Here is a 16,229-nt window from a genome sequence, read left to right on the forward strand (position 1 = left end):
AACTCGAAACTTTTGGTATCCTCTGTAGTCACCTCCCCTCTAATCGATTGCCACCACTTTCCAGCTGATCTGGAACCTCCAGAAAAAGTTGGCTCTTCTCCTGCAATTTCGAATCGCTCCAGAAGGCGTTGAAAGTAATCAATTTAGGCTGCTGAAAATTTGTTTCTGCAGTCAGGATGATAAGCTCTTTCAGTAAACCAAATTTCAGCTCGATCAGAGTTGAGACGAGTTACAAAGATTCTCTTGTTAGAAAAGTTGTGCTTAGCACCTTTTTTTAATTTTAATAAGTGATTGAATTGCTTGTAAAATAATCGTAAAGCCGGGAAATTTTTAATGTCTTTATTTGTACTTTTATTAAAAATAGATTTTATTTTTAGCTGTAGATTCAGTTGTACTACAACTTTCCTACGAACTGCCATTTTCAAACGTTGATATAACAATCGACAATAAATTACATTTTTTTAAAAAAAATTATTCGATTTTTTTTAGCTTCTTTTTTTTTTAGATTATTGAACTGTTATTGTCGGAGTAGTTACGGTCATCGGTGTGGTAACAGTCATCGGTTGTCCGTTTATATTTGGTATGGAACCTAACAATGGCGATATCGTACCTTGAACAGCTTGCATTCCGGTGTTGGCCCAATTCGAACCGATTTGAGCTGCAGAAGAAAATATAGAATTGTCGAAAAGCGAATTTAACGCTTTCGTTTTAGCCACAGTTACATCTTTGGCCAAGTTAAGCAAAACGTTTCCCTTCTTTTTTAACGTATCTAGAAAAGATGTCGATGTCGGCACGTTTTGCATGACGACATTGGTCGGATACGTACCAGTAGTCCCATCGATCGCGTGAGCCCAGCGGTTAAAAAACTCTTGAATAATCGGCCCCGATTTCGGATTACTCATCACCATTTGCAGGTTGTTAAACAGACTGAATAAATTATTCCTGGATGTTGGGTTATTCAGCATCGAAGCGATCGTATGCATGATGTATCCGTACGCGAATTCACCCTCCGGAAACAAATGCAAGTCATGAGGAGCCTCTGGGTAATGGTTTACACGGCCATTAGGACCGTATTGATTTGGGTTCTGATTTATATTAACTCCGGGCATTTGTGGGTTTTGTGGAAACTGAGGTTGCTGGTTTTGTCCTCCTAGAGATGGATTCTGTTGTGGAAATCCTGGATTTGGTATCGGGTTTTGACCTGGCATCGGGTTCTGACCTGGCATTGGATTCTGGCCTGGCATCTGATTTCCCATGCCTGGCAGGTTGCCATTCGTAGGCATGGGTTGTTGTTGGCCATTGATTGGTTGACCTTGTGGGATTGGATTTCCATTAACGTCCACTTGTTGGCCTGTGTTTGGGTTCACTTGCCTGGCTCCATTTTGGGGCATGTACCCGTTTTGATATTGCGTATTTTGACATTTGAAAGACTGAAACATTCAAATAGATCGGCACACTAAATCTTGCAAGAAGTATATAAACTGTAGCCTGAATTGTAGATTGAAAATAATCTTCGCAGATTTAAACCAATACAGCTGAACAGATAAACTTACTTGAAAAGTACTCGAAAATGCTAAAATAAACACAATTAAAGCGAACATTTTCTTCGAAAAAAAGAAAAAAGGGCCTGAGAGATCAAAACTCAACCATAAAAGTACAATGTGCAAAACAACTGGAGTATAAAATTCGTCGATATTTTTACCCTTGACATAAATCGTAATTTTAATTTCTTCATACGCAACAGGTAGGTACCTAACTACCTATCCCTCCTCTGTAGGAGTAAAAAGCCATTATATAAATCTAATTGTACACAATATGTATATTATTTTCGTCAATAGGAAATACACACATGTATATGGTGCAGGTATACACATCGAAGACCGCCAGATACGCATATTGATTTTATACGAGCGAGTATAATCTAATCTACCAATTTCATATACCTCCAAATCATAATAAGGATGTCGTAAAAGATCCGACGTGTGTAATTAAAACGACGAATTAATAGCGTAATATAACGTTCCTCTATTAATATAAATTATTGTCAGATTGATGAAATGTTTTTCATTCACGATACCATACACATAAACGTATGGAACGTTTACGTACTATACTTGGGTACCTATTCTATACTACAAATACTATATGGCAATAGACTATATACGATGAACTATAAATACAATACCTACCTTTACGATCTCGTTCGGTAGTTAAACGTAGTATGTGTAACTATCTTCCCAGTTTCGATAATGTATCTTTCAATGCCTCACTATATGACTTTATATACAATCTTTTTATTAACAGCAGAATGCACATAAAACTGGAGATTAGAACTCCAGGATGATGAGTTCGTAACATTAGAGTCAAAATAAACTGGTCCTAGGATATAAGCATACCGATTTAATTGCATTATGCGAAATAGTAATGAGTTCGGTTGGAAATTTATTTTCAAAATTGATGAAAAATGTTTACATCTGTACTTACATATTTCTAACTGCGAATATAATCACGAGAAATGAATTAAAAAATAACACAGTTCCAGTAATTGAATATTATTACAACTGCATCAGTAAATGGAATTTAAAAAAAAAAATAAATAATGGAAAGAAAAGTCAAGAGAAGGCCACTATACCTGATCAATTAATTTAGCTGCTTAAATGTTTTTTTTTTTCAAGTCAATTTCTCACGACGAAGAAAGCATGCAAATTTGAATAAATTTTATCACTCACTGGAACATCACAAGAGGAGCAAAATTGAAAAAAATTTCATACAGGCAAGAAGTTTGAAATTATTTGCCCCTTGAACTAAAATAATAGGCAAATTGTTGTGAACAAGCAAGTATGGCATAGCCGCACAGCAGTCAGTAAGGGGTAAATATGGTTAGGTACGCCTGTTTTTGATTTTAAAAAATTAAAATAAAATATCAATAATATGGAAAGCAACAATTTCTTTCTCAAATTTTTATCCCTTAAAATGAAAACAAAAAAAAGGCAATAAATATGACCAACATCATACCCAGCTAGCATAATACGAGTATTTCGGTCTGGCACAGGAAAATTTATTAGTTGATGATATTTTTTGTACGTGAAAGACAGGCTTGTGATTGATGAATTTATTGAAAATTAAAAATTTGATTAAATGTACCTATATTCTCGCCATTTTTTGTAGCAAAGTTTTTTAAACGCTTGAAAATCTGGGGCATGTGATATATCGAATTGTATGTTTTTGGTGACGCTGAACACGAATATGACGTCAGATTTTTGATTGGACCTCATCCACAGCCCCCAGCACCTCCCCAAAGGGGGTGACCCCCCAAAAAAGATTACATTCGTGTGACACATGAAATAGTATGTTTTCGATATCGCTGAACACGAATATAGCCATAGTTTTTTAAATCAACCTCACCCATGGCCCCCAAAACCCCCCCATAAGTAGAGGTCCAAAAAAATTGGTGGGGCCGTGGATGGGGTTCAATCAAAAATCTGACGTCATATTCGTGTTCAGCGTCACTAAAAACATACAATTCGATACATCACACGCCTCAGATTTTCTTTCGAAAGTTTCACCGAAAATTTGGGTGGTAGCTCCCACTTACAGCGCCATTTTGAAATTTGAACTTTCAATTTGAAAGTTCAACTTTAAACTTTTGGTAATTTCAAAATGCTTAAAAAGTTCTAAATGCAATGCCCTTTTGAACTGTGAAATCAGTTTTGATCAAAGTATCATAGTTTTGGAGGAATGGGCTGCTAAATTTGAGTACCTCGAGACAATGTGAAAATAATGGAAGCCCCCCCCCCACCCGCCCACTGAGGGGAGTGGAACCCAACTAATTGCGGGGTTCTTACATACTGGATGGGTATAGATAGGTATATATTGTAAGAAAAATTTGAGCGAAATCGAAAGACATGACTCAAAAACGTTAGTTGAGTTGACATGGAAGGACCCACGTGATTACGAAAATAACACCTATGGATACACCAAATCGACGGTGTTTCGTAAAAAGGGCCAAACTGAAATTCGAGCAAAGGACCAATCTGTTTTTGACTATTGAAATTAGAAAGGTAGAAAGGGCCAAACTGTTTAGGTCCAAACTGCATAATGAGTAAATTTAAAGGGCTAAACTGTTCAGGATCAAGTATGTAGCTTAAGGCCAAACTGCAAGTAGGAAAATTTGAAAGGGCCAAACTACTCGTAAATAAGAAATTTTCAAACATAATCATTTAATAAAACATCTTTCATTAGAATTAATACAAACGTAACATCATTTCTTCATCATTATTGATAAAAAATATTTTGAAATTGAAAAATCACGTTATAAATCGATACCTCCCCTTTAATCCAACATTTTTTCATTTTCTCTCAACTGCTTTCTTTTTCTCAACAGTCTTCTTTTTTTCCACAGTCTCAATTTTCTCAGCAGTTTTCTTTTTCTCAACAGTCTTCTTTTTTCCCCCAGTCTTTTTTTTCTCAACGTTATCTTTCTCAGCAGCCTTCTTTTTCTGAGTAGTCTTCTTTTTTTCACCAATCTTCTGTTTAGCACCTCGTTTTTTTGAAACGATTTTTTCTGGTTTTTCTTCAACATTATTATCTTCAGTTGAGCTGGAATTTTCTTCTTCGTCAGGTTCATTCAATAAGTCTCTCACCAAATCTGAAAATAGAATGGCAAAATATTCAGCATGGTAACGTTGAGGAATACTTCCGTTCGAGCATAAGGTTGTCAGATCATTATATTTTGCTGCAGATAAATTCTAATGATTTTTGTGGAAAATTAAACCTCTTAGAATTTTCAAAAATTTATCAAAAATTGAAAAATGAATTTTAACAGTTGAAATTTATTGATTTCAAAATTTGTGAATTGTTTTCTCGTATGTTTGACTAGATGAGTTGGCAACAAAATATGTAGAGCGACGTATTTTGATGCAAATTTATATTTCATGCAATTTTCATTGAATTTCTTTCAAAAACTTTCAGATCATCAGATTATTTTGTCCATTATAATTAGCGTCGTTAATCCCCTCCCTCCCCAAACAGAAATCCTAATACTTAACTGACATGTAACACGATTTATCCAATTTTCACGAAATTTTAGGGCCCATTCAGGGCGCTGGATAAACAAAATCAAAAAAATGAAGTAATACATATTATTAGGATTTTCAGCACACAAAACAAAGTACGTATAATAAACCATAATTACAGTGGTACGATTTTTTCATAAACTTTAAAGTTTTTGTCGTTATGACAAGATATTTCAATTGCTGCAAAACAAAAAAACTCATTCCAACTGCTCAAGGGAGGGTGAAAAGCCAATCACAGCTTCAGATCTGGTGAAAGCTTGGACCATTTTCCTTCCATGGGGGAAAGAAGAAGGTACTGATAAACATCAAAAGAGGCGCGAACTTGAAAAATTCTCTCATTTCAATTTCCCTTATCCCGTAAGTAATAAGGAAGCTATTTTTAAAATCGGAAAGCTCTCGCTCAACGAGTACCTACTTGCTCCAAAAAATATAACAAAGGGTCAATTTTGATGTTAAGAGCCCAAAATTTAAGGGAGGGTGACAGTTAAAATCAACATATGAGAATTCTTGGAAAAACTGCCCCCCCCCAATCATAGGAATTATGAACTCGAACCCAAAATTTGAATCGAATTCGTCTAATGGAGAAGGAGATCTACCCATAAAACCAAACTTTTGAAATTTTTAAACCAACTCCATAATTTTGAAAAACACAGAAGTACAACTAGGTACGTCATTTTTTGAACCAGGAATTGATGAAAGCTTGATTTGAAAATTCTGTAAAGCATTTCACACAAAATCTGATAATTTCAATACTTTGATTATTACCTACATTTCTATAGCACCCCCCCGCCCCTCATCCATATCTTTTCAATCTTATTTCTCTCTTCAAGTTTTTAATCTTTTTCGTTTCATTTTACCAAACATCTCTTTTATTATGGAAGCTGCTACGATGAACGAGACAAATCTTACTTTGTTCACCATCGTGAATTTCTCAGCAGACAGACAAGCAATTATTTTCATTCTTTCGAAAGTACATATTTTCCAATCGCTTCGAAGCCCCTGGAGACGTGAAAATTTTAGGGGGGGGGGTGAAAAATTCGATTTTCAATTTTTAAAGCGATGTTTTCGTCGGTATAGTCGTTACGGTTGACATTCGGCGATGATGAAATACTCTGCAACGCGTATTTTGAAAAAAATTTGAAATATTCGTCGCATTTTGGCGGTACACGCGCCTTAACGAGCCTATGTATCATCATCAAGCTTTCGCGTATAATTTCCAAAAAAACACCTCGATGATTTACGATCGTCGTTAGGTCGAGCCGCGAAAAACACCAATTTTTCGCAAATTCGTACGCCGCGGCGTATTACGTCGAGCAATAAATTTGGTGATAATCGATTCGGTCGGTAAATTAATGAGTTGCTTTGTTGTACATAAGTATTAAATACGTGGTCGGGTGGTGAAAATTTATCATATTGTAAATTTTTGTTTGTTCGAGATACACATACCCGTCATAATGAAGAAATCGATTACTATCGTCGTCGTATGCGTAGCGTTCTTCGTACAGGTAAATTTTGGGTTCATTTGAAATTAGATAGGCTACAATATTTCAAAAAGGAAGTATAGTACTTAAGTATAAGGTACCTATTCACAAACTGAATCATTCCTCGTATTTTTTTTTTAAATCTTAGGTTAATCAAAGTTCAGCCAAAGTACAGACAATAGATGAAGTATTCAAAGATCCGCTATACGAACCTTTATCAAAAAATGCCAGGAGTTTAGTGGCAACCATGTTGGATCATGTACAATACATGCTTCGCAACAAATATGCTGCCGATGCTTTAGTAACCGTAGCTACCAATACCGAAAAAGTACTCACTTCTCAGAGTGGACAAGATAACATCTTGGCCATCCTCGACCTAATCGGATTCCTTCTGAAAGATCCCAAAGCTTCAAAGATCATCGCTATCTGGTGCGACAAAGCTGACAAACTGGTAACGAGCGAAGAAGGCAGAGCTTTTTTGAGAGCTATGATCCAAAGCTTCCATCGAGTTCTATCCACCAGCAATGTCCTAGGAGCTGCTACAGCTATGATGGAAGGTATCGAGTACGCCTTGACCACATTATCACCCCATGAAATTAAAAGAGGAATGAGCGTAATGCAAAGTTACATCGTCAAGTCGAGCGGCAATCTCAGTGTTCCAGAAACAGATCTTGTAAGCAGAGAAATACATGGATACACCAATGATTTCGAACCCGGTAGTTTTGCTCAAAATTTCCAACCGCAATCTCCAAGGGCATAAAATAACGTTTAAAAAACACGATTAGCTTTAATCAGTTACTGTACCAACTACGCAATTTCCTCGTCATTCTAGACAAATGTACTCCCTCATTCATGTTTTAAAATAAAAAATTCGTCTCACAAGAAATTGCTAAATGTGTATTTATTTATTCAACAGCACTTCAACTACATTGAAAATTCTTCCAAACAAGAAAAAATTTCTAAGTGAAAATTTTTCTAAATAGGAAATTTCTTTCAACTCTCTAGAGACCGGGTCCTTTTGACTGTTACATAGGTACCTACTTTTTTTGTTTCACTTTGAAAAATGAACACGTCCGTTATTCGAGATTCCCTTTCAACGCCATTAAGCCCATCAACCAAGATTCATATCGTATTCGTATGCTGCAAGCCTGCATTCGAAAATTGTGAATTTCACACGATACGAGTACCCGGGACGCGACGTTTCGTGTTACATGTGTCTGTCGACGTGCGCCCCTAATTGCGTGTGTCATTGCCAAAGCAACCCCATTGCCGGTGTCAGTGCCTGCGCCAGTCGTATTTGTAGGTATTAGTCATTACGCTTCAGCTAACGGTGTAAATATGACTCATTGCTCCGAGTAAAACTGCCCTCTTATATAGATAAGGGTTCGCTAGGTATATTACTTGACTCACCAGTGCAACAATGTAAGTTTTAACGTCGTGTCGCGTTGTGTCGAAAAAAAAACTGATGGTTTGTCGTAAATTACTCGTACTTTGAATTTCCAGGTATTTTTTTTGTACGTATACAGGGTGTCCGAGAAAACAATTTCGTATTAAAAAAAAAATTGCTATAATTTTTTTTTTTGAAAAAATGAATTTGTGTACAAGGTAAATTTCCCATAAGAATTCTCATCTTTCTTTTCAAGGTCTGGGTTATCATTATCAACATTATAGCAACTCATTTTGCAGTGCATCAATTTTTGTTTGTTTATCATTAGATCTGCCTCCCCCCTCACTATCACACAAGGAAGGTAGCATCGGCAGAAACAATTTTGAACTGGACAAAGCTTGATTGAAAGATCATCAAAAAAGGACATCAACTACCAAAATTTCAGATGCTAAAGTGCATTTTTTGGTTTTTGATAAATCTTTGAAAATCAAGGTCGACTCAAAATTCTAAAAAAAATCAAGATTTTCCAAATTGATTCAAAAGCTGAAAGTTGACATGAATCCTGTTTTCGATCCCTTGAATCGGTTGGAAATGGTCTTGAATCGTTTTGAAGCAATTCTGGAGCCCCGAAAATTTTTTTTAAAATTGAAGTTACAAAAATGTATTCAATGATGTTGGAAAATTAAAATTTACTCTCATTCTAATTTCCATATGTTGAGTCGATTTGAGGTGGTTTCAGGGACGTAGCAAAGAGCTATTTCTAGGGAGGGGGACAGAAATCTCAAAATTCTCCACTGACTCGCATAAGAATTCCCATGAGCCAAAACATTTTACAATACAATTTCGAAATTTCAAAGTACAATTTTCAATTGACGTCTATGCTTTACCTTTACTTAGGTAATTACTTATTTTAGGAAACTTGTTGATTTGAAATTTGAATGAGACATTTTAAAAATTTCCCTGATGAGTTTTTCAGTTTTTTCAAGTCGTGTTTTTTCAAATTGGACCGAACGAAGTGAAGGCATAAAGCTTATAAAAATTCATGAGTTAATTTTTTTTCACTCTTATTACACTTAAAAATAATAGGCCTATTTACCCACTAAAATATTTCAGAAAAAAATGGACCCATTAAGTAGAAATGAATTTTTAATGACAAGAAATCAGGTACAAAAAAATTAAAAAATATAATAATATTTTATTTGTCGATTTTTGAAAATTGATTTAGCACCTTTATAGTTACACTTTTGATACGAAGTTGGGAAATTTTAGGAAATCAACGACTAGAGTTAAGAAAAATCATGAATACAGCTTTCAATTTAATCAATTTAAAATATTATTTTGATTTGTGACAAGTTGGAAATTTTCAAACTGTCTGAATCTTTTTTTAATTATTATTTGTCTGGCTTCCCAAGATCGTCTATTTGTCTGTCTGGCTTCTTAGGATCATTGACCCGTCAGTATGGCTTACCAAGGTCGTCTATTTACCGGTCTAGCCTCTTAAGGTCATTGGCCGTTCTATTTGGTTTCTCAATGTCATTGGTATACCTGTCTTGCTCCTCATGGTCGTTTGCTCACATGTCTGTCTGGCTTCCCAAGGTCGTCTGGCTGCCTGTATGGTTTTTAAAGGTCATTGATCCGCCTGCCTGGCCTCTAAAGGTCGTATATCCATCTGGTGGTCCCCTCAAAGTCACTGACTTACCTGTCTAGCTTCTCAAGATTATCTGCGTGCCTCTCTGGCTTCCCTAAGATTGTCTGCCATGCCAGTACGCGGCCTCTTAAGGTCATTGACCCGGTTGTCAAAAGGTCATCTGTTCATATGTTGGTCATCTAGAGGTCACTGACCTTCTCAAGATTATCTAGGTGCTTGTCTGGCTTTCCCAAGGTCATCTGTCATGCCTGTCTATAACCTCTTAAGGTCATTGACCCATTTGTCTAGCCTCCAAAGGTCGTATGTCCATTTGTTGGTCCTCTAGAGGTCACTGACCTACCTGTCTATCTTCTCAAGATTATCTACGTGCCTGTCTGGCTTCCCTAAGGTCGTCTGTCATGCCTGTATATGGCATTTTAAGGTCATTGACCTGTCTGACTGGCCTCCAAAGGTCGTCTGTCCATATGTTGGTCCTCTAGAGGTCATTGACCTACCTGCCCAGCTTCTCAAGATTATCTGCGTGCCTCTCTGGCTTCCCCAAGGTCGTCTGTCATGCCTGTATGTGGTCTTTCAAGGTCATTCACCCATCTGTCTGCCCTATAGACACTGGACCTGCGTATAAGACAACCAACTGCAGGCCGAGGGGAACGGAAACGGTAAAGAAAACTTGTGTAACGCAAATTTATCCCGCTGGGTGCTCTTTGCAGCGTTGTAGTCGATTTTGCAGGTAACAGGGAAAAGGGAGGGTTGTGTAGTTTGCGAGGAACTACACAACCCTCCCTTTTCCCTGTTACCTGCAAAATCGACTACAACGCTGCAAAGAGCACCCAGCGGGATAAATTGGCGTTACACAGGATATTTTGCCAAGATGGCTGCCAGTTGGTTGTCTTATACGCAGGTCCAGTGTCTATAGTCTGCCCTCTAAAAGTCATCTGTCCAATTTTTGGGCCTCTAGAGGTCACTGACCTTCTCAAGATTATCTACGTGCCTGTCTGGCTTCCCTAAGGTCGTCTGTCATGCCTGTATATGACCTCTTAAGGTCATTGACCCGGTTGTCTGGCCTCTAAAGGTTGTCTGTTCATATGTTGGTCCTCTGGAGGTCACTGACCTACCTGTCTAGCTTCTCAAGATTATTTCCGTGCCTGTCTGGCTTCCCCAAGGTCGTCTGTCATGCCTGTCTATGACCTTTTAAGGTCATTGACCCGTGTGCCTGGACTTTTAAAGCTACTGACCTACCTGTCTAGCTTCCCAAAGTCGTCTGTTTGACTGCTCGCTGATTTTGCAGCCAAATGTTTTTTTCTTTTTTTTTCCAAGGCTAGAAGGCAGGTTGCTCTAACGTTCGAACTGGGTGCTCTAACTCACTCCAACGATGTTCTAGCCCTTCAAAAGAGGTTCCCCTCCCCTTCTGAAGTTGTTATAGGGCCAGCGAAATCTATCTCAGGATGAAATAGGTTGCTTATTTGGCATTGTACGCTGAAGACTCGTCCATCTTCCCACGGGCGTCACTTAACTCAACCTCCAAACCCCCTCACCTTACTTTTAGGTTGGCTTTGTAAATAAGTTCTTCTCCTGTCCACACCAAATTCTATGACATTAATGATTCAATAAAATTGAACTTTTGTATTTAAAAAATAATTAAGTGGGAATTTCCCCCTCCAACATTTTGTTTCTTTTCAGTTTTTTTTCACAGAACCCTTATTTTTGCATAAAAAATCAATTCTGAGAAATTAATTTTTTTTTCAAGTAATTTTCATCACAGAAATATCAATTTTTGAGAGAAAACAAGAATTTTAGAGGAGAAACAAAGTCGTAGAGCATGAAATTTTCCAGAAAAAATTCGTATTTATTTCCTCAAAGAAGTCTCCATAATCGAAAAATTTCGAGAAAATATGACAACTTTCAATTTAGCAAATTGACATTCAAAAATTATTAACTTTTAGGTACACACGAACTACATTTTTTATTGTTGGAATATTTTTTGAAAAAATTACTTACCTGTATTTTTTCGGCTAAGTAGGTATGTACCTACTAATCAACAAAAAAATCAGAATTCAAGAAAAAGCGAAAAATGTCGCAATTTTTTTTCAAATTCCAGCATGTGAATCAGTGAATGCATGTGTCTCTTTTGCTCTTTATCACATTAGTATAAGACTTTCAAAAGTTACCCTACCTATTCATTTCATTAAGAAAATATCTTGAGAAAAAGTTCTTATGTACGGTAGTTCGGTCGTACAAACTTCCATTTTGGACTAATTTTTTTGGAACTAAGTAGCGTATTCATTTTTTTATTATTTTATTTTATTTTTGTCAACGCAGAAAGAAAAAAACGACAAAATTAGTAAGGAAATTGAAAATAAATCTACGTTTAGGGCTATAGTAAAAAAAGAGAGGGTAAAACTCGACGAATATAACTTAAAAACGACGCGGAAAAAACCAAACCAAATAAAAAAATTTTTAATCTCGCTTCCAATTTTGTAAAAATTTTACAATTTTTCTTTTCTTCTTTTCAAAGACTAATAAAGAAAGAAAACCTGATCAAAATACAGAACCCGGTATACCACCTACCCTTACGTAACTAAAGTGCGTACCTACGAGTAATTAATTTCTTCTCAAATTTTCATCTCATTAAAAATGCCTACCTCGTGCGAAATGAACTTCACTTGGAAAATTAAATTTAGCCTTCGCCGTTTTTACGACTCGACAATAATAACCCGGTAGGCCTTTTTTTTTTTTTTTTACGGACATCTTGTATTATAGGCAAAACTTTGCGTTCAACCATTTACTCAACGCTGAATTAATATCTTCGTTTTAATGATCTAATACACTTTATTTTATAAATATACTTTTTCTCCCCACTTCACGCGACAGTACAGAAGGAAGAACCAACGAACTGCACACCCACATGTTTACCTATGCTTAATACAGACCGTTTATATTATTAAGAACAGCTCAGTTAATTTTTATTGGCTTTTAGCGGCTGTTCGTCGTGTATTCGTATTTTTCTTCGTATTTTCCGGTCTCGAAATAACTTCTTTTTTTTTGTTTCGTTGTTTTTCGAATACGTTTTATTATTTATACAAAAGTGAAAAAAAGTTTTCTAGTTACCCGCGGAGTTTTTGTCATTTTTATTTTAATTTCGGTGGTTTGTACTGTATGTTTTTTTGTTGCTTAACTTTTTATTTTTCTTAGTGGTTTTTTTTTTTCCGTCGTCGTCGTCGTCGTCCTACGTTAGCTTTTTTTTCTTGGTTATTTTATTTTTTTCATTTTCGATTACGTTGTTTACCGCAGTAGGTAGTGAAATAATTTCCGGTGAATTTCGGCGGCAAAAGTGTGGTGAAATGTGTTTTCGGCAGATTTAATCGGTCATGTTTCAAACATCCGCGACAACAAGTGTTACGACGATGACGTCCGACCAAAATAAAAGCAAATCTATGCAAATTCCGTTTCATAATAATGTCCTTTAAATGCCAGCTACTTATTTTGTATGGAATTTGGATTATATGGTGCGCAAGCGCCGCAGCAGAAGAAGCACAGAAAAGAGGTTGGTAAATTTTTCCAATATTTTGTATCCATATCTACAGATACCATGCAGGTGATAGTAGGTATAGGTACCTAGTTTTTGATAAATTTGAAAGTAAAATTAAAATGGCTTGAAAATATCAGCGGGGAATTTAGTTATAGTAGAACTAGTGCATAATTATTGCGAAAATTAACGCGAACTGTCAAGTCGTCGCACCTGTACGTTTTAATTAGTCACATGACCTCATTACTTAATTATGAAGTAAACACAAAAATAGACGAGGAATTAAAAATCATGAGAAAATCAGTTATAATAAACATATCTTATATTCATTTTGCACAATCGAAATTACATATGTAGGTAGGTATTCTTCTTATTATTTTTTTTTCAAAGATGTTGAATTGAAAGCATTTATTTTTTTTTCAAATTATAATTTTTGGGCGAATTAAATTTTGTCACAAAACTTTCCAAGCCATCGAGGCAATTTTTTCTTTCAATATTTGGTTTTATTTTAAAAAATATTCCAGTTTAGCATAATTCATTGTTAATTATTGGAGGGGCCAAGAGTCATCAGCCCTCTCGTGTAACCAGGATCGAATAATATTTTGCAAACTTCGCACCGTATTCTGATTAGTGATTGGAGTAAACAAATTAGTGTACCCAACTACTCATCTACATCTACCTACTGCCTACATTATAATAATGGGCTCATGAATAGAGGCGCGAATTAAGTATAAATGTCGAAAAATATTTTTATGTGCCTAGCTACATAAATTATGCGCTCTGATGCCTAAATTATGAAAAATATATTCCTCAAAAATGAGAGTATGCAAAAATATGCGCATTAATTGGAGGAAGGAAGGGAAGATGATAGTAGAGGGTTGACTTATTGTTGGTAGTTAGTACCCAATATACCTAATAAAAAACTCATTATGCGTACGCATTAAAATAAAAAATAAAGCCGAGTCTTTCAATTTCACTCGTTTTTTTTTCACCAGTTCCCTCCGATGGTCTCATAAAAAAATCTGTTTCATTTTCGCGCCAACCCCATGTGGGGGTGTGAGCACAGTAATTTTCAGGCATTTGTGATTTCTTGTGAAAATGTCAAAATTTGAAGGCTTTATACCTCAAGATTTGTTGAATTTGGAAAAAATACTTGGATATTTATGGGTTTTCAGGGGGAGGGGCGAGGTAGGAGCTAAAGCTTGTGAATGGAAGACCCAAAACTGGCCAAAAATACATATTACGTAATTAAAATTCAAAAAGTTCGAATTTCAACTTTTTATGACTAGTATCGTAGGTACGTAGAAGCTGAAAATTACAATTTAAAAGTTTTGAAAAAATTGCAGAGAAGAGAAATCACATTTTTTATATTCTTTGCAACAAACAAAATTATTCAAAATAGAATAAATGGAATCACAGCACCCTTTCGGAGGCACAAGAGTCCTCCATTTTGATCAAAATTATAAACATAAATTAAAAATAAATGAAGTACGTTACTGTGTTGAACATTGGATTACTTTTTTTATCTGACTACTCTGAGCCTCCCTCCCTCCCTCCCTCCCTCCCTCTTATCAGAGCTCTTGAACGTAGTCGTAAAAATACCAAGAAATTGATTCTGTTACGTTTTCGAAACTGCTAAAATCAAATACTCCCTTATTTTTTGTACAATCATTCAATAACTCTTGTTTGCCTTCGAATTTTGAGAAAATAGAAAATTATAAATAATTTTCTCACAATTGCTGAGCATTAACATCTAATAAATATTGTTTGATTTGACCTCAGCCTCCATTTTGAAAGAAGCAAGGGACTAGAGAAAAACGCCAACTCTATCACAGATCACAAAAAAGAAAATAAATCGAAAGAAAAAATTAAAGAAATTAAAAGATCCGAGTTGATTTTTGGTTCGTCGAGTTGATACGGCGCCTTCAGAATAGACCAAAATAGAGGAAAAAAATAATTCGATCTTTAAAAGGGGCATCGAATAATCCACGAAAAATTTGAAACAAGACTGAGATTTTTTTGACCTGGTCATTTTTTTGAAACATTTTTTTTTCAACTTCAACATGATGATTTAGCAATGTTCAATTTTTTTGCTGGAGATGGAAGAGAAGGAGAGCGGAGAGAAACATGGAACGGAAATGAGTCATGCGATTCTTTGCTTATTCGGTCTCTGCAAAGGTAATGCTGTTCTTTATTCTGAAGACGCCTGAATGACGCCGGAAGTTTTTTTTTTCTACAATCGAGTTAGAAATATTCTATTTGAAAATGAATGAGGGTATATACAATTTACATAGGGAGGATGTTTGAATTTTGATTCACAACTCACAATCAGTTTACCTTAAAAGTTCAAGGTGCTGGAGTTTGAAGTTGAGGAGAGGTTACAGGACCAAACTGAAAGTGGAGGAGGGGATTGATTTAGATGAAGATGAGGGGGAGATGGGGAGATGAAGTGAGTCGGTCTTCCATCCAGGAAAGTAATCCAAACCATTATGGTCGTTTTTTTTTTTAAATTTTATAATATGATCGAATGACCTTAAAAAAATGCAGCAAACATTTCAAATTTTTAGGTGAGTATTTTACTCTCCTTCCCCGGCGAGATCTCAAAATTTGAAAAATTTGAAAAATTTCACATACGTTGGAAAAAGTTTTCTCAATATTTTTTAGCTCAAAAAACTTATGTAAGTAAGTTTTTGAGAACGCCTGACAAAAATGAACTTTCAGCTTTTCAAAGACCACCCAGAACAAAAAAAAATGGAAAAAATCACAAAATTGTGATCTGTCACGAGAAAACCAGGTTAGCGTCCAAAATGTAAATTTTACAGGACGGGCATTTGAAGTTACTTGGACCACTTTTGGCCACCAGGGATGCCAACATAACCTGACATTTTTTTTTCAAAATCAAGGTTACCAAAGGCCGATAATAGAAATTTCCCTAAATCGATTTTTTGGTTTTTTTTTTTGAATTTCGCACCAAAAATTTCGCGAAAACTACTAAGAATGAATTATCAATAGATACAAAATAATGTTATTTATTGAGTTTTTCAATTTTTTCAAAAAACTTGTTCAAGGTGAAAAAAGTTGATTTTTCCAGCTTAAATTAAGCCTCATTTAAATT

At 35.7% G+C, this 16,229-nt stretch overlaps 4 protein-coding genes across 6 annotated transcripts in view; 3 read left to right on the forward strand and 1 right to left on the reverse strand.

The window, feature by feature from the left end:
* LOC135835591 (uncharacterized) overlaps positions 1–16,229 on the forward strand; it is a 309,298-nt gene that overhangs the window by 87,006 nt on the left and 206,063 nt on the right. The gene's annotated exons all lie outside the window — the stretch shown is intronic.
* Positions 325–1,806, reverse strand: LOC135835587 (uncharacterized). 2 transcript variants are annotated; one of them, XM_065349920.1, is made up of 3 exons: positions 1,554–1,804; positions 827–1,430; positions 325–658 (listed from the first exon to the last, which is right to left on the reverse strand). In XM_065349920.1, exons 1-3 carry the CDS (start codon positions 1,599–1,601, stop codon positions 507–509), a joined length of 804 nt encoding a protein of 267 aa, XP_065205992.1. In that variant the 5' UTR covers positions 1,602–1,804; the 3' UTR covers positions 325–506. The 2 variants fall into 2 exon arrangements, with proteins under 2 accessions (XP_065205992.1, XP_065205991.1); XM_065349919.1 differs by having other exon boundaries at positions 325–1,430; positions 1,554–1,806.
* Positions 6,429–7,442, forward strand: LOC135835589 (uncharacterized). The gene is made up of 2 exons (XM_065349923.1): positions 6,429–6,580; positions 6,705–7,442. The coding sequence occupies exons 1-2, from the start codon at positions 6,530–6,532 to the stop codon at positions 7,314–7,316; spliced, it is 663 nt and encodes a 220-aa protein (XP_065205995.1). The 5' UTR covers positions 6,429–6,529; the 3' UTR covers positions 7,317–7,442.
* The window catches only part of LOC135835590 (hemicentin-1-like), a 168,874-nt gene continuing 164,831 nt past the window's right edge, over positions 12,187–16,229 (forward strand). The window contains exon 1 of one of the 2 annotated variants that reach the window (XM_065349924.1): positions 12,187–13,132. In XM_065349924.1, coding sequence (XP_065205996.1) covers positions 13,045–13,132 — 88 coding nt within the window. In that variant the 5' untranslated portion in view covers positions 12,187–13,044. The remainder of the gene's footprint in view (positions 13,133–16,229) is intronic. The other variant, XM_065349925.1, reaches the window with a different exon arrangement.

The sequence above is a fragment of the Planococcus citri genome, chromosome 2 (assembly GCF_950023065.1).
Source record: "Planococcus citri chromosome 2, ihPlaCitr1.1, whole genome shotgun sequence".
NCBI classification, from domain to species: domain Eukaryota; kingdom Metazoa; phylum Arthropoda; class Insecta; order Hemiptera; family Pseudococcidae; genus Planococcus; species Planococcus citri.